The following is a 19,115-nucleotide window of genomic DNA, read 5'->3' as shown; positions in this document are numbered from 1 at the left end:
TCTACAAATCCGATCCTTAAAACATTTAATTATGGGCGTGTCTTCAACCTTTCACAAAAGCGGCCTGTCTAGTAAATTTGATGATATGTGCTTAGGTCTTTCTCAAATAAACAGAAGCGCGATGAGAGGTGAGAGATGGAAAAGGGCAGCATCTTAATACAAATACACAGGATTCATTTAACACGAATTATATCTACAGATTATGTGAGGCATTCCAGAAATAAATACTTCCCATAGAATTTAGTGAGATTAGGGCATGATCCTATGCATGTTTAGACAGAAAAAAAGTCCTAGAACTCCCAGCATTCCCTAGCCAGCCATGTTGGCTGGGGAAAGCTGGGAATTGTAGGCCTTGTCTGAAGACCTACGTTTTTCTCTCTGAACATGTACAGGATTGCGCCCTTAATGTTGTAATCCTATCTATCCTTGCCTGGGAGTAAGTGCTACTGAACTCAATGCAATTTACTACCAAGTAAATTGGCTCATAGGATTGGATGCCCTATAAGGTTTTGAATTAAAAATTCCTTTTCCATGAAATCTAGGAATTCTAAACTTTCCTCAGATTATGACCAATGCCTTCAGGGTCAGTACCACATTAATTAAACAGAATGAATGGAATACAAGCATCACTATTTTTTAAAAAAATATATACCAAGTTTCACAATGTGAAATATTACTTTATTTGTTGACCAGATGCTATGGACTTCTTTCAAACTTTAACTCTCTGTCATTTGTACCGATTTGTAATTTTTCCAGTAGCAAACTTGAAATATTATAAGCTGTGTTTACATGATCATGTGAACTGTTCAGGACCAGAACAAAAATTTCCATGCAAAAGAGCAGCTGCCTGACAAAATGAATCCTAAAGCTTCCAACAACTCAGTGTTCCAAAATATTAACAATGCTAAGATCAGCGAAGCAGAATTGTTATTTTAAACTAAAGGGTGGGCATGGGATTAAACCCTATAGGCCACCTGCATAGGTCATGTGCATCTTTCAGCTCTCTCTTTCATAGCCTCCAAGATCCTAGCCTTCTGTTTTATTTTATTTTATATTTCTCGTATATATGCTTGCATGTGATATTGCAAAAAGTATCTGGTGTATTTCTCCGTGTCAAACAAGCAGCTCACCCTTGTTCTATTTGCAGAAATTGTAATCTATGCATACTTAAAAGGACATGGCTGAGATCCATCAGAAGGCTATCATACCAGGAGGGCAGTCTTGGTTTCTCCATTGCCAGTTATGAGTACCAAAATCAAACCTTGCCATCCCACAGCCAGCATTGGGAGCCCCATATATGCATAGGGTGGTATTCCATTTCATTTTTCTGATCTGTATTCTGTCCTTCATGAGGGCTCTCCAGCATAATGTTATCCCATTTTATCTTCACAAAAATCTTGTGAGGAAGGTTAGATAGAGAGCACAACCAGTAGTGCCACTAGGGCCTGACCAACGGCCACAGGTCTTGGGCCCTGCAGTCTTTAGGGTCCTCAAATACAGTCTCCCCACCCCTGGCACTCTGCTCCCAGCCACCGCTGCTACCCCCTCCACCAGTGCTCACATCTTGGTGCTCCACTTGCTCTCCCCCTCTCCCGAACTCCACTCACTTTCCCTCCAGCCAGCGGCACCTCTTTTCTCTCTCTTTAACTTTTAAAACAGGCCGGGTGTGCTGTGGAGAAAGTTGCAGTCACACCTGGCATCTTCATTTCTCCAGATGGCCTCTAGAGGGCAACATGGGCCCACAGGAACAGTGGGGAAATCAACATGCTGGGCATGACCGCAGGTTCCTCCACAGCACACCCAGCTTGTTTTAAAAGTTATAATAAAGGAAGACAAAAGAGAAAGGTGCTGCTGCCTGGTAAGGTGTGGGGAGAGAAACAACAAAGAGAAAAAGCAGTGGGGTGGGAGAGGGCCCCCTCAACCCTGGCCACACCACTGTGTACAACTTGCCCAAGACAGCAAGCATTATAACTATGTCCATCACAAGGTTACACCAGCCAATCAGGGTTGGATAGGCTGTCTTGTCCCCAACTAGGAACAGGGTTTCACTCGAAATTTTTCTCTTCCTGCTTTCCTGAGGTCTAGATCTGCCACTGCCACCTCGCAATTATTTGCCACTCTAGGTTCCTCATACAACTGGTGAGGCAACACTGCAGCATATTTGGGGCTGCAAAGTCATTGATGTATTTGGGCCACATGGCAGGGACAGAATCATAGAATCATAGAATAGTAGGGTTGGAAGCGGCCTACAAGGCCATCTTGTATAAATGCGCCTGGGTTAACACATGCCAGGTTCATCCAAATAGGAAAGGCCTACTGTGAGGCATGCAAGGCAAGTATCTTTAGGGTAGTAACTTCTTCATCCCTCAGTCTTTCCCTGATTCAGCTCATGGCAGGAGGCCAAGGAGCATGCTTCATTAATTCCTGCCCCAAGTGGACATGGTGAATCCAGAAAAAAAAAAGGACAAAAAAATGCATATCCTGCGCAGACTGATCTTCTGTCTTTGGTGTTTTCCCTGCTCCTTTTAAAACACAAGCCAACCTCACAGCTGCTAAGACCTGCCACATGCCTGCTGAAGTCCACAAACAGTCTGTGGGACCAGCACCCTTGGAGAGCTGATGAGGCCGCACCACCCTGGCAGGATCTACTGGCACTGACGTCTGCCCTGGGTCTGTGAGCCACCATTTTAAGTTCACACAACTCTTATGTCGTGGACAGTGTGGGAAATTCAAAATGGCAAATTGGAGCTACCCATTTCTGCCACCAGGTAAATCCAATCGATGGTGAAGATGCCCTGAAAGATGGCCTTTGATGTGGGCTCCCTCAAATCTGGAGCTGGTCCTAATGGGTTTCTGTTCAAAGTCTCAGAGCTCCTTCACACAGAGCTTTTATCCTGCGATTGAGATTGCTCCTTTATGGAAGTTTGTGGGCTCTTTACATGACGCTGTGATCATTCAAGGCATCTCCTGCACTAAATGCCCTTTTGTTCTGTTTTTAAATATATCGCAGATACCTATCAAATTACCTGGTTGTGTTTTGCTTCAGTTTCCTCCCTGAAAAGAGTAAAAGCGGCAAGAAGAGATCAATGAAAGAGAATGGAAGACTCAGATATGGGGAGGAGGGGGAAGGGGGTGCGGGAAAAGGAAGCATGTGAAAAAGGGAGTCATTGTGATCCTGCATTTAAAATGGAAGCTGAAAGCCCCATATTAAATGCAGGATTTTAGGCTGGTGTAGAGATGCCCCAAGCTTCAGAAATTTTCCCAAAACTTACTGCCATGCGGTTTTCAAGAAGAAAACATATACTGTCTCATTTTAGATAGAACTTATCTTCCTAAAAATAGAGCGCTGCGTTTACAGCTACAACTTATAGCCATGTAGAAACTCAACCTTAAATGCAATGGTAGCAGTTCGTGTAAAAAAATACAGAATTGTATTAATCACTTGTAAATCTGTTTTACTTAAAAGGGAAAGTCTTTATTTTAAGAAGGTTTTAGCATTAGTTCAAAATTGTCCAGGTGTGCCAAGTTATCCTTGGAAAGCAAATCTTCATTGCAACCCAAGAGTTCTAATTTATTTGAATGGAAGCACTGTTGAAATTTAGCCACAACATCCAAATTACAGCACCAATTAAATGGGTGAAGAGTAACATGCTGATGGTTTGTTTGCATTTTCTGCCAAAGATGACTCCTTTAACCACTAAGCAAAGTGTATTTTCTTCTAGTGAAGTCAGAAACTAGTGGGAGCCAAGTAATCCAATGCATGAGCACTTTGTGTGCAAATTCAGGAATGGAGGTTAAGCAGAAACAAGTTTACGGTTCTCTAAGGCACTGCAGAATCACTGCAAAGGTTAAACAGAAACAAGTTTCTGCAGCCAAACATGTTCTTTAAAAGTAAAACAAAATTTTCACGGTAATATATCTAACAGAGTGTACTTCAAATGATTTATTGTAAGCTATCATCTGTACAAAACCCATAAAAAAGAAATAAACAACAGGCTATAAACTAGTAAAAACACTGGATTGGTTAAGACATATAGGGGAAACCATGGTTTTCTATGCAATCAAGCTTGCACACTCCCCCTATTCTTTTGTGGACTATAGGAGGAGATCGAAAGCATCTGCTTCCAATTTTAAACTGACCACATTCCCCATGACATCTGAACTTGGGAAACTGTGGTTTGTTTAAACTACGGTTAGTGAGAACAAACAAGGATCTGAAATAACAGTTTGATCCTGTCTTGTTCTTGCTATGCAGTTTTTTTTTAATCACAATTTCCTGTATTTAGATGTCACAGGGAACTGTGATTAGTTTAAAATTGAAAGCAGATGCTTTCAATTTCCTTCTGCAGTGCTTTAGAGGACAAGAGGGGAGCATGCAAACCTGAGGTCTGTGCAAGCTTGTTCACAAATCAGGAAACTCTGGTTTCCTGTTATGCCTGAACTGAGCCATTGAGTGCTACATATTGCCTTTCAAAAGTTTTACAGAACTTTTTTTTTTTTGATTTGTCTAACCAAAGATCAATAGTATTAATAGCATGATTACTAGAAAGCACTATAGAGGGAATTAAATTGAGTTACGGAGAGTAACTGACATAACTGACATGTGGGCACTGGTCTTTCTGGTTTCCCTGTGGAGATCAACTGGTAGGGGATTGCTTTGGGTCACTTCACTTAGAGTGATTAGAATTGTTGAATTATGGAGAAATTAATTTTACAGCTACAATTAATGAAATGAGTTCCTCATGTATGTTCTAAGGGTAAAGACAGGGCATTTTAAGTATGATGGAAGTAGTCTTAACATACATTCGCTGTACCCAACATGAATACAGCAAATGTATGTTCAAACCACTTCCTACATGCTTAGAATGTCTGATCACTTTCTCTTGACCTTTAAAAAAAGTGGCAGTAAGGCTTACCTATTTGCTAAAGCTTTCAGGGTTCAACTGTTGTTTTATTATTTTAGCTGCTATGTCACCCTTTTAAAATATTTCTGCTTTATTTCATATGTTACAGAAGCTTTAATGGGCTGTAAACCACTTGGACGCAAAGGGAGGCAGGATTGAATTTTTAAAAAGAAGATAGGTAAGCCCTCTTCTAACCTTCAGTACACCCATTCACTGAATGCATGGGGGGGGGGGAGGGATTGTTTCTGCTAGCCTCCCATCCTCAACCTCTGTGCATTCAGCAGGATGTGTGAAAGGGACTCTACATGCCCAGGGTCTTCCATGAGACTGGAACTGTGATAACACAGTTTCACTCAATAGCAAACTGAGCTATAGTCTTGGAGTTATCATGGTGCAATAACACTATGCATAGTGCAATAATACTGAATGCATAAACCAAGCCAAAACAACACTTAGTATGAATTCCACTGTTATTCAATATTTTGATTAATTAAGAAGAACATATAACAAAAGTAATCCTCTAGAAACATGTTTGAGATACAGCATTAGCTATATAGGATATAACTGTACAGTAAACATCTATTTTTGGCAAAGCATCACTGTTCCCAACCCAATGGGGTGGAGGAATCTGTCTGCAGTGGCATACCAAAGACACACCCTGAAGGATCTTCGTTCTACATTCCAGCAGCTTGTTGTTCTCCTCAGAAAAACTGCTTACAGCAATTACATTTGATAAAATAGGGAAGCATGGTAAAGAGGACTTTGGTTGCTGTTTTTAATGGTACTGAGAACACCCTCAAGTTCATATTCACTCATTGGACTAAACTGTCATGAAGTAACAGTGACGGCCCTCTTGGCTCATACTGAACAAAGCAAATTGGTACTGACTGCTATACCTGGAGATGGCCCACTGCCAAGGTCAAAGAGGGTGGAGCCCTGAGTATGGTGTTCCACCTCCCTTCTTGATCTCTCCCAGTCCCACAAACAGCCCAGAGTTTAAGAATGTTGTGTGGCAGTGGCAGCAGCCCAACATATTCCTTTTTCTCCTTTCTTCCTCTTCGTGTCACCAGCAGGGAGAACGTTTTGAGCATGTGCGGTAGCTGCCTATATTCAAAATGTTATCCCTGGGTGTTTCTATGCGTATGGGTGTTTCTGGATGGGCACCATGCAGGCACACATTGCTTTTTGTTGGGGAAATGGCTTTTGTGCAGGGCGACATGAGCAGCACTCTCACAAAAGCCAGGTAAACTCAACAGTGCTCCCTGGCTGTCAGCCAGAGAGCAAAGTCCAATTGGCTATCCCCTGCTTTCCTAAAAGTTGATGGCTGCTGAGCTGCACAAAGCCAGCCGCAAGGCAATCATACAGTAAAGAAAAGAAAATCTTTCTGGGCATGCTCAGTGGAATAGGAAGACTGGTGGCCATTTCTTTTCCTGTTGAGATCACAGAGTGAGGTGCAGAGTAGCAGGATGTGTGTGCTCTCTCTCAACCACCCCCCTTGAGTGAAATACTTTCTTTTTTGTCCAGGAGATATAGCGTCTGTGTGTGATTAGGGAAGCAATAGTTGCCAGCAGGTAAGGACATTTCTTATAATCAAAGCTATGGTTTTCCCAGTAGTAACGTATGGCTGTGAGAGCTGGACTATAAGGAAGGCTGAGTGCCGAAGAACTGATGCTTTCGAACTGTGGTGCTGGAGAAGACGAGTCCCCTGGACTGCAAGGAGGTCAAATCAGTCAATCCTAAAGGAAATCAACACTGACTGCTCATTGGAAGGTCAGATGCTGAAGCTGAAGTTCAAATATTCTGGCCACCTAATGCGAAGAGAAAAGTCAATGGAAAAGACCCTGATGCTGGGAAAGATTGAAGGCAAAAGGAGAAGCGGACGGCAGAGGATGAGATGGCTAGATAGCATCACCGATGCAATGAACATGAACTTGAGCACGCTCCGGGAGAGAGCGGAGGACAGGAAGGCCTGGCGTGCTATGGTCCATGGGGTCACAAAGAGTCGGACATGACTTAACGACTGAACAACAACAACAACAACAACAAAGGACATTTCTAATTGAGGCTGGGGGGTATTTTTCTGCTCCTCGGTTTAGTTGTGGAGAAGTTTTGAACTGATTTTCATTGCCAATGTGGCAGGATGGGGATAAAGACTAGACCTTTCTACAGCTCAGCTGAATTGCAGAGAAGTCCTGCTCTCTAAACACCTTGGCGTGCTGGACTGGGAAGCTTAAACCTTCCCATCCAGCATGTCACAATGGGGATGAAAATGGATCAGCTGAAGTGGGGTGTGTGTGTGTGTCCTGCAAAGGGTGTGTGGATGTGTATGTGGTGTGTGAATGAATGGGGATCCAAGTGATCTGGGGATAGAGGAGAGCAATCTCTACTTTCTCCATATCCAGGCTACTGGGTTTCTGTACTGCATGGGAAGGAAGGGAACCTCCTCCTTATGGAGCAGCACAGAAACACTGTGATCTGGACAAGGAAAAAGGGACTGCTTGCTGTCTTTCTCCTTGTACAGATGTCTGGGTTTCTGGCCTGCATGGTGAGAAGGGAAGTCTCCTCCCATCCTGCAGTATGGCAGCCCAGTGATCTCGACAGGGAGAAAGAGAGCAAGCAGCCCCTTTCTCCCTGTCCAGATCGCAGTGTTTCTGTGCTGAATGGGAAGGAGGGGGCTCTTTCCTCAGCACACAGCACAGAAGCTCAGCCATCTGGAGATGGAAAAAGAGGTTGCTCTCTTGCTCTATGTTCAGATTACTTAGTTTCTGTGTTGCACTCTGGGGAAAGGAGCCCCCTTCCCACCACACAAGCCGTGTGTGTGTGTGTGTGTGTGTGTGTGTGAGAGAGAGAGAGAGAGAGAGAGAGAGAGAGAGAGAGACACTGGTATATGTGTGTGCATTTCTGGTGCTTGTGTTGTGGGCTTTTAATTAATTGGGGGGCTTTTCATATTTTTAAAAATCAATTTCTGGTATAGTGGAGCCTTGCATATTGGGATGGGGATCTTTTCATATTTCTAAAAATCAATTTATGGGGTGGGGGGTTCTTACATATTTTTAAAAATCAATTTCTGGTGCTATGGGTCCTTGCATATATTGTAATGTATGCATATATATTGCACATATTTTAAAATAAATTTCTAGTGCTGGGCAGTGGGATTTCATCTTTTTCAAAATTCAATAATCCATAGTGCTGTAATAATACGTTGATTAGGCCAACCAAAAAAATCAGAAAACATGTGCAAGCTTTTGAGATCTCCAGATCTCTTCATCAGGCAAGATGTTAAAAGGCAGGTTTGAAGGGGATGAGGGATAGTGAGGGGAAAAAGTGAATAGATTATGCAGTCACATTGTCTGCAAGTTCAGTCTAGTTCCAAGATGCAACATGGGAGAAGGAGTTCCATCTCGTCCAGCTCGGTAATGCTATGAAATTTTCTTTTATTTAGAACAACATCTAGAATTATCTCCACCTTGAGTTGTTAATCTAAAAACTGCCTAATTTCTCTCTGTTGTCCACTGGTCAAAGGAGTCTGTGTGTTTCAACAAGATGGGAAACACCTCTGAGCTTATTTCCTAAAGTGGAGATACCACATTTCCCTCTCCTTCCCAGCGCACCTAGGGGGAGTTCCAGGTCAAACCAATAGCCATGATCATTACTTGAACTGCTGAGCCTAATTTGAATCCCTTCAGACTACTCTTCTCACATTCCACCTTGGGACTAATCTGAACTTGCAGAAAATGTGACTTCATCATCTAATCAATGTTTATCTTGCCCATTCCTATTCCCACCCCCACCCATGCCAACCTGCCTTTTACAACATCCTGCTTGATTAAGAGATCTGGAGTGTACCAATTCTTTCTGATCTTTTTGTTGGCCTAATAAAGGTACTGCAACAATACGGACCTTGGAATTTGCTTATGGTCAACACGGGTACCTTTGCTATTTTAGGTGATCTTTTTCAAAGCCATTGCTCATGTCTTTAAGAAGTGTGTGCCTCAGCGGCCAAATTTCATGTATTTACAAAGTGTGTTCCTTAGTGGCCAGATTTCATGTTTTTCATAGCTGCTGTGCCATTGTTTCTCACTTCCATCATGCCTTAGAGAACTCACATGCTGCATGGTTGACCAACTTTTATTCCTTTAAAAGCTCCTTTGCCATTGTTTCTGCATTGCACTATGTTCTGTCTTAAGAATCTTCTCTGCTGCATGGATAGCCAACTTTTATGCTCCTCTGTCTTTGTTTCTCCTGTACAATGTTGATCCCTAGGCTTCTCCTGTGGTGACCCTTTGGCTCTGCCTCTGCCAGTGACCTGCCTTCTGCCCTCCCAGCCCTCAGCCAATACTGGCTATACCACTGTATTTCAATGGTAGAGCCTTCCCCTCAGGGAGGAGCCATAGCTCAGTGGCAGAGCTCACACTCTGCAGTACAAGGCTCGTAGTTCAACCCCTGGCAAAGAAGATGATATTAGGAACAGGGCAGAGAAAGACATTTGCCTAAGAATTTGAAAGGTTGCAGCCAGTCAGGGTAGACATTGCAGGGTTAGATGGATCATCGGTCTGACTCAGCATAAGGCGTCAATCATTCATTACGTTTCAGACCACTCCTGAGCTACAGCTGTGGGGCTGTAGCTCAGTGATGGGCACATGCTTTGCATGCAAAAGGTCCCAAATTCAATCCCTGGTATCTCCAAGTAGGCTAGGAAAGACTCCTGCCTGAAGCCCCAAAGAGCTGCTGACTCAGTAGAGTTTCCTATGTTCCATATTTACCTACCTGTACATTATGATCTTCAGGAGAGGGCTTTCTGTGGGTGCACCCACCACTGAAGGCGAGGCAGGTGGCTACCAGGGAAGGAGCCTGCTTTAATGATCGGCCCATATTGCTAGTTCCTACCTTGTTGCCTTCTTTAGCTAGACAAAGATCTTTTTATTTTCCCAAGCTTTTTAGTCTCAGTTCATTTCTGTTTATGGTTCTATGCAAATTTGAGATCTGCTGTTCTTAATTTCTGTGTTTAAGGGGTATTATTATTTCTCTGTTTTTATGTAATATGATGAAGAAGCAGCAGCAAACAGCCCTGGGAATTTGTCTGAAGGGCAGTAAATAAATATCCTAGACAGTCAGTTCAATCCCCTCCCCCCCATTATTTCACCTCCATCTCTACCTAAACATTCGCCCCACTGCCCACCTTCTCTGAATTCTTACTGGTTACAGCTTTTATCCTGTTTCTGTACTGCCATTCCCTTCAGTTGCTCCTTCTCTACTGCTGTGCATGTGCAGCAAAGCAGACTTGTGTGTGATCGTTACACATGACAACGTACACACACTTGTACCTACATGTAATAGACTATCAAATTAGGAAAATCTTCCAAAATTCTGTTTGATAGATCTCATTTTCCTAAAATCCAAAAACCTGTAGGCCAGGGGTGGGCAATGGGTGGCCCTCCTGACGTTTTAGCCCAAGGGCTCTTTCACATGGAGCTTTTATCCCAGGATTGAGATTGCTCCTTCACGGAAGTTTATGGGCTCTTTACATGACACCATAACCCTCCAGGGCGTCTCCTGCACTAAATGCCCTTTGTTCCGTTTTTAAATAGATCGCAGATAATGAGCCATCAAAGAGCCCCATTGTGTTCCAGTTCAGTTTCCTCCATGGAAAGAGTTAAAGTGGCAAGAAGAGGAGCCAGATCAATGAAAGATAATGGAAGACTCAGATGTGGGGAGAAGGAGGGAGAAAGGGGAGAGGAGAAAGGAAGCGTGTGTAAAGGGAGTCATTTGTGAACCTGCATTTAAAATGGAAGAAGAAAGCCCAGTTTTAAATGCAGGATTTTAGGCTGGTGTAGAGATGCCCTAAAACTTCCATGATCCCTCACCATTAGCTATGATGGCTAGGACCGATGGGACTTGTAGGCCAATGCATCAGGAAAACCACAAGTTGTCCATCCCTGATCTAGGCTAGCCTTCCCCATCTTGGTGCTCTACAGATGTTTTGGACTTTTAACTCCCATCTGCCCCTGCCAGAATTCTGGGAGCTGAAGTCTAAAACATCTGGAGGGCACTAGATCAGGGAAGGTGCCCTAGACTCTCACAAACTAGTCTGAGGAATAGTTTCCTTAGGAATGTGCATGTGTTACAGTGGTTATGCCTGTGATTCAATGGTAGAGCCAACTACATTTTTGAACTCCTTCAGCAAAGACTAGAAATGTAGCTTTAAGAAAAAAAAATACCCTGATTGATCCACTGATTTGTAAGTTTTCACATTCACCCAATCTGAAAGATGAACGCAGGTGTGTGCGCAGACACCCCCTTACAATGTTTTTGCACAGCTAACAGCAACTGGTAGTTTACCAGCTCTGCTCATATAGTGCCCATGATTTCCTTATGTCCAGTTTCTGTGCTTGCATCAATCATATCTACAAATTCCACAAAAAACACAGCTAATACCATGCTTACACCCTCCATCCCCCAAAATACTGTTTAAAGCCTGGCTCCAAAATTTGGAAGAGGTAGATAGCTATGTGTGTGAGAGAGAGAGAAAGGGAAAAATGAGAAAAGAGGTTAATATAAAGCTCATCCTCCTCCAGAACTGGCCTAGAATCTGGCATCCTTGCCTCAGCACCATGGCAGGGCTCACCACTGATACCTACTCTTCTCTTTAATATTTTCCCCTGGCCCAGTACCTCAAACAGCATTGAACATCTGGATTAGCTCCCATTTTAATTTCCCACAATGCCCCCAATCTAGCATTATTCCAGAGCATTGTGGAAAATGGTGGCCCCAACCACCCAGTGTTGTTTGGAACATTTCTGGCAGATAAATTCATCATGGTCTACAAGCAGACAAGTGAATCCCCAAAGGGCTCTTTGTCAAGGATCACCTGTTCCCCTCCCACTTTCCTAAAGCCATTTGTAACAAGCCATTTGTTAATAAATTAATTAACAAGCCATTTGTTAATAAATATGTGGCCTTCCTTCTCTAAGGGCAAAAACTAGTACCTCTTCTACCCCAGCCATACATTACATTAACCATGTACTTGATGATCTAGTAGGCTGAGGACAGTTATAAAAACACTGGGGACAGTTATAAAAAGAACTTTATATTGTTTAGTGCCAGCTGAACTAAAGTTGGGGAATACAAAAGTATACTTAAATATTTGTCTGGTAAATGCAAAATGTGCTGTGTAAGATTAGCTGATGGTGAAAAGGACTGCTGAAACACAAGGCAATTCTGGCTGTAGTATATAATCAGTGGCAAGCCTCCTATTGGCATCAAAGGAAAGAAGAATTTCATGCAGAGTTAGCGATGAGCTCAGGAGTGTTTAACATCTTTCCAGGGTATACATCACTTCATCATGACACATACAGATTGTATTGTAGGCACCTCCACCCTTTCCCTGTTTACATTTGCCTAATATGGTAACTAAAGCAACTGCTTAAGCTAAAAAGTATTTATTGTATTACTTCTCCCCTCCCACAAGGTACCAAACATCTTTTTAATAAAATTTAAGCAGCTGGAGGAAGATGAGAGCTAGAATGAAGTGTCCTACCATCTCTGTAAAGCTTAATCACACATAAGCTTTACCCCAATTGCACACACCCTGACATTTCGGTTGATGCTTTAGAGAGGTATAGGCCCATAATCAAGGAAAGAAATATGGAGAAGGTTAAATGCCTGACATTTACTTCCTCTGTTCCATAAAAATATTTTCCCTGTTTCATAATCTGAATTTTACTCATTTGAGTACAAGTCCTTTTCAGTCTTTAAACTATATGATTTCCTGTCTACTAAAAAATGACAGAAATCACCTTTTTGTTATTTAAGAAGAGATTGAAGGAAAAACTCTCTTTCCAGTAATACTCACTGAAACTTTAAAGACATATTTTGGTTTAACATTTTGGTTTTCTTTTTTCAAATTCCAGTATTTAAGAAAATATCTTCTGTTACATCTCTTGCTAGAAGTATTAAAAGCAAGTACAAATGCCCATCTTCTTGCCCTTTCATACAAAAAGCCATGGTGCTACTAAAAGTTATGAATAAAGACAAACAGGGTTATCTCAGAGTTATCAACAGCATCCCTCGCTACAACAACAATTGTACTACTGTTAATCAGAAGGATTACAGAAGAATTCAGAATTCAGTTGCTAAAGATTTCTAAGCAACATCTTTTAATGACTCATATCCAAGTATGGGGAATTTGCCACTCAGAAATAAATACAACAATTCTTTAACCTGACAAGTTTGAGTTCTCCACCAATCTAAATACTTCCCTCACTACTAGTTATGCTTGCAAATCTTTCCCCTCCCCACCATTGAAATTTAAGTTGTACACTCCATGGGAAAAGGACCTTTTCTGTGTACATTTTTCTACAAAGTGTCATGTACACTGATGGCCATATAAATCTGTAAAAAGTAAAATGGACAATTTCAGGGTTTCTGTTAACTTTGTATGAATTCTACATTTTCCCCAAACAAAAAAGTCAACCCAAAGAAACTTGTATTCCTAAAGCTCAAATGGCATGAATGGACAAAAAGTCAAAGAACAATAAGAAATGTTGGAATGTCAAAATGTTATTCCAAAATGAACTTTTGAGCTACTACTAAGTTGGAAAAACAAAGATATTAAACCGTCAAAACGAAAAAGGAACAATGAGTCCTGTTTGAAAGGCCGTATAGTTTTAGGCTCTATGAGATGTAGCAAAAAGCAGAATTTGATGGAAGTGACTATGGAGAAAGGATCAAATACAGTTATATAATTTAAGCTGATAAAGTGGTTTTTATATAGTTTTAAGTAGTGATAATATTTTTTTAAACCAATAATTAAGAATTTATATCAACATGAAGGAACCCTTTACTCTCCAGGGCTATGAACTGAGGGGAAATGAACAACTTTGCTAAAGCTAGGCAAATCTGGGTCAGGTCAACGGCGGGATAACCTATCTATACAATCTTTTGCTTTATGTGGCAAGTTGCATAACTCTAGGGACTCTTCCTATTGACATTTAGGGTGCAATCCTATGCATGTTTACAAAGAAAAAAGTCCCACAACTCTCAGCATTCCCTAGCCAGCATAGCTGGGGAATGCTGAGACCTTTTTTTTTTCTGTCTAAACATGCATAGGGTTGCGACCTTAGTAATTCAAATTATTCCTAAGCCCAAAAGTATTTAACCCACTTAATTCCTTAAAACTGTGTCACTTTTAGCATCATAAATATATGTGATTATAATTTGAGACCTCCTATCCCAAAACTTTATGTTTTAAACGAAAAGGTTAACAGCTAATGCTTTGCAATATAAAATTACACTTGCAGAGGAAAATAAAAGTCAAATGGAATTCTGGCAGGAGCTTCATTTTTACATAATGCAATATACAGTTTTCAGCTGGAAAGGTTATAAACTCAAGTGGCCTCTATGAAAAAGCATGAAGTGCACACAGACTACTGCAAATAAAGACGTGTGTTAATATTAAATAGCATTTTTACAGCTTCTGTCATGTTCCCCAGCCTTGCCCGATCCTCTGACTCTGAAGAAGACTGTCAGGAGCTTCCTAGCTGCCTCTTAAAGTCCCCTCCAGCAGCCCAAACAAGACTCAGACAAAAGGGATTCACTCCAAGCCTTTATTCCTTTACAACTTAATGACTCTTTCAGATGCTAATTGCCAGCGAGGAACTGCAAAGGGTATGCTAACAGGGTAACCTAAGCTCCACCTATGCAGTTGGTCCCTGTTTTGAGAAGGACGGGAAAGCTCTGAAACTTATGGGCTAGGAGGGGAGGCTTCCCCCCTTACCCGTGGGGCATCGGGGCGCAGCCATTGCCGTAGCGCCAAGCGGGCTGAGCGCCTCTTCTTGGCGCTCCACCTCATGCCTCTCTCTGTGCCGGCACCTTGCGTCTAGCAACAACCAATCTCCCGCTCTTTCGCTGCCAGGGTCACTATCTCTCTCAGGAATGCAAGCAGGGGGGCCTCTCCCTGCAGCTGCACCTCTGAGAGACAAGCAGGCTCCTCTCCCACGGGTTGTAGCTCTTCCTCAGAATCAGAGCTGCTTTGGGGCTCTATGGGCTCAGTTCCAACCCTGACAAGGACTCAGAAGCAGAGGAGACTCCCTCCCTTAATCCAATCCCCACTAGGCCAGGGTCTTCCAGACCAGAGTGTCCTCAGATGTAGAGGGCGCTCCCTCATTACAGCCTTCACCACCACCACCCCGTAGGAACCAGCGGCTACAAATCAGGTGGTAGCCCTTTAAGAAACAAACTGCTTTTCTGAGAGGGTGGCGTTCACTGCAGGTCTTGAGCTGCTGGCCTTTATAAGACTTCAGAAGGCCTCTGCCTATTGCTGAGTCTCAGCACTGCTTGCTTGAGTCTCAGCTGGCCAAAGTCCTGGAAGACCCTGCCTGGTTTAAGTTGCCTGGCTATTCAGCACCCCCAAACTGGACTTGCGTTGCCTGGACTTGTGGACTTGCCCTGCCCTGACTTGCTAAGTCCTTGCCTTTATGTGTCTTGCTGGTTTTAGCATCTCTGGGTGCCTTGGACCAAGTTGGACAGGACAGCTTTGCCCAGTAATCCAGGGATCTACCATCCTTCCCCCCTCCTGCCCAGCTTCCTGCAACCAGGTGCAGGGGGTGGGGGGTGGGGAGCAGGAAGGATGGTGTGGATGGTGTACCCCTGCATCACACATATCTTTTAGGGGCATGAAAGCCATGTTGTCATGGTCCACTCTCATATTGCTGTGGTGCAAGTGTACACACACACACACAATATACCAGAACATGAAGCTAGAACCAACTGTGTGGGTCTTTCCTTTGTGATTATTGTTAAACCAGGACAGGGGAAGGTACAGGAGGGACTGGCTAGGTAAGTATCACATATCTGACCCTGTTTACAAGGTTCTGACATTCACATACATATAGCAGTTGCCAAACACTAAACTGAAAAAGAAAAGATTCTATAAATCAATTTTACCTTCAACACATCATAAAAAACATTTTTAAATTCCTGAGCTACCTTACCTTGAGAAATTGAGGAAATGAACGTGTCTAGTGAATAAATAGGGCTGTTCTGCAGTGCTTATATTTTTAATCAACTCCATCTAAAAAACAAGAATATACAGAATTTATATCAACATTTCCAAAGCCCTTAGAAGAGATGTACTTCAGCTGGGAATTGAGCCATTAGACGCAAAGCAGTATACATCAAGAATAATGGGGAGGAATACAAACTGCCCATGTTACACTGGGTTGGCAAAAGAAAGGTCCATTCTGTGGCCTCCTGGCCTGCTTAACACATACAAACATTCCAAATATGAATATACTTTCTTCCACCATTTATCCTGCAATTTGCTGCTGCACTCCCACTGTTTCTGTTACATCAAGGGAACCAGTGCTAGCACAAAAGCAACCCCAGAAACAACTAGAAATGGGAATTTCCGGAATGGAGCTCTCTTCTGCAAGCTCTGCTGACCTGGCCATTCCAGAAACTATTGTTTCCATTTGTTTCCGTTTGCTTAAGGATCTGCTAGCCTTCTGTTGTGCTAGGGGTGGGTCCCACTAGCACATGGGAAATATTGAATACTACCCAGAAGCAGCAGAGTCTTTTAAGGCCAACCTCTTACAGCTGAATGAGGGGTTCACTATGAGAAGACAGGAGCAGGATCATATATATTTCTCAGAAACTGGAGGATCTGTGTCTTACTTCACATTTAACTGGAGTACCTGTTCCCAATGTTAAAAATATATAATTAGAAACCATATATTCAACCACTACTAGCACATCCAAATATGTGCATGAAGTACACACGTTTTCAGAAAGATGTCTCTTCCTATATTTAATTTAGACATTTATTAGTCACTCTCATAAAAACAGCATAAGGTGATATACAAGAACTTTATCTGAACCAGCAGCAGCCAGCAGAGCAAGAACTGTGGCAGCAGAGGATTTCATCTGAGGAGCAGGGGGGAGTCATTTTCCTCTGGCCAGTGTGAACTCCCTGCTCCTTCACCGCTGCTACAGCAGCCTGTCTGGCCTTGGGAAGGGCTCATTATTGTTGGCTCCTGGAGTAGCTGAGGACCTGGTTCCCTGCGGACTGTTTGGCATCCAGCCATTGGCTGTCCCTCCAGGGAGCCGGACTTAAGGGAAGCCCTTGGCAGTGACACCCCGAAAGGAGGGTCGCCCTTTGGGGGAGCCGCTTCAGGAAGCAGTGAGGGCAAGGGCCATATCCCTTGTTTCTCTCTCCTCTGTGTTTCCCTTCTTTCTCTTCTCCTTGTGGGGAGTGAGGGGGGGATTACTGGGGCTATTTGGGGGGGGGGTGGCCTTTGAATGTGTTTGTTTTCAAATCAGGCTTGTTACTATTGTATGGGTTGAGAGGGAAGTGATTTTATACCACAGGGTAAGAGCCTGCTGGTAATGAATTGTCCCCGTCCACCCCAGGTGGGAGATGTACATTCCAGGTGAGGTGTACATTCCAGGTGAGAGATGGGATGTTCGGCTTGACTGTCTTTTTTGAGACAAAGTCAGCATTGTGTGTGTTGGGGAAGCAATGACAGTGGTGGGGGGCATGGGGGGATATGGTGCTGGCAGAGCAAAAACTCATAGGAGAAGGAAGGGCAGATAATTTACACCTATCCTGCCTCCTGGTTGCCCTGTCAGCCCAGGTACCTTGGGGAGAGGGCCAAACCACCTGCAGAATCTCTGCCTGCTCCTTTTTAATGCCAGGTCAGTCTGGAATAAGATTGAAACCATCCATGGTTTAATCTTGGATGAAAAGGCTGACCTGATCATGGAGACTTGGCTGATCATGGAGACTTGGCTGGGGGAGATAAATGGAACAGTATGGACACAGCTTCTTCCAGTCGGGTACTCCGTGGTAGAGCAGGTAAGGAGAAGCGGACAGGGAGGCAGCGTAGCAGTGGTCCACAACAATAACATCCCCCTGACCAGACTCACTGTGAAGGAACTGGCTCACATCGCGCTTGTATACCTCGGCCTTGGGACTAGGGATAGATTGGGGATTCTGTTAGTGTACCAGCCACTCCGCTGTCTAACAGAGTCCCGAACTGAGCTCACACAGCTGGACTCAGAGCTGGTGTTGGAGTTGCCCAGGCTTTTAGTCCTGGGCAACTTCAACATCCCCTAGGGTGCAGCTTGCCAAGTGCAGCTCAGGAGTTCATGGAGACCATGACAACCATGGGCCTGTCCCAGGTGGTCAAGGGGCCAACAGATGAAGCTGGTCACATGCTCTATTTGATCTTCTGCTCCAATCAGGAGAATGCTCTGTGGGTGGAGGTTCTGTCTCCACATTGTCATGTACAGATCACTGTCTGGTCAGGGCTGGTATCACTGTTACTACCTGCCTCTGCAGGGATGGAGGACCAATTAAGATGGTCTGCCCCCCAAAGGCTGAGGGATCCAGTGCGATTCCAAAATGCCTTGGGGGGTTTCTTGGCTGGTGCTGCCGCCAACCCTGTCGAGTCCCTGGTCTCTGTGTGGAATGAAGATCTGACCAAGGTTATTGACATGGTCATTCCTAGATGTCCTCTCTACCCGCTTCCAAACAAGCTCCATGGTTTATAGAAGAACTGAGGGAGCTGAAGCGGCAAGGACGATGACTACAGTGCTGATGGTGGAACACTTGACTTGAATCTGATAAGACACATCACAGGGATCATTTGAAGACCTATGAGATGGCAATACATGCAGCGAAGAGGGTTTTCTACTCTGCATGCATCGTGTCCACAAACTCGTGCACAGCTGAGCTGTTTGGTGTGGTTAGGGAGCTGAGTCAGCCCCCCTCCCCATCTTAGAGCCTTCAGTAGCTCGCTGTGATGCCTTTAATGAGTTTTTCACGATAAAATCTCTTGGATACGAGCCGACTTGGATGCTGTTGTGGGGACAGAAATCAACAGTGGGGTGTCCAGCAACTCTGCTTGCACAATTAAACTGGATCATTTTCAGCTTGTGACTCCTGATGATGTGGACAAGCTGCTTGGTTTGGTCAAAAAGACGACTTGCCCTCTCGATCCCTGCCCATCCTGGCTTGTAGTCCAGGGAGGGGAGAGGGTAAAGCAATTTTTGCTGAATATTATTAATGCCTCCCTGAGGGAGGGTAATTTTCCATCGTGTCTAAAAGAAGCAATTGTTAGATCGCTTCTGAAGAAGCCTTCTCTTGACCCCCTAGACTTCAATTATTATAGGCCAGTAAGTAATCTACCATTTGGGGGCAAGGTAATTGAG

At 43.5% G+C, this 19,115-nt stretch overlaps 1 protein-coding gene across 2 annotated transcripts in view; it reads right to left on the bottom strand.

The window, feature by feature from the left end:
- Positions 1-19,115, bottom strand: part of UST (uronyl 2-sulfotransferase) — a 186,430-nt gene that overhangs the window by 74,105 nt on the left and 93,210 nt on the right. For both annotated transcript variants that reach the window (XM_084827802.1, XM_084827801.1), the window contains exon 4: positions 15,896-15,975. In XM_084827802.1, the coding sequence (XP_084683928.1) occupies positions 15,896-15,975 (80 nt within the window). The remainder of the gene's footprint in view (positions 1-15,895; positions 15,976-19,115) is intronic.

This window comes from Heloderma suspectum, chromosome 1 (assembly GCF_057233095.1).
Source record: "Heloderma suspectum isolate Gila_16-S chromosome 1, 16-S_ref, whole genome shotgun sequence".
NCBI classification, from domain to species: Eukaryota; Metazoa; Chordata; class Lepidosauria; order Squamata; family Helodermatidae; genus Heloderma; species Heloderma suspectum.
Note: the sequence above shows the minus strand (reverse complement) of the source record. Positions and strands in the feature narration are given on the sequence as shown.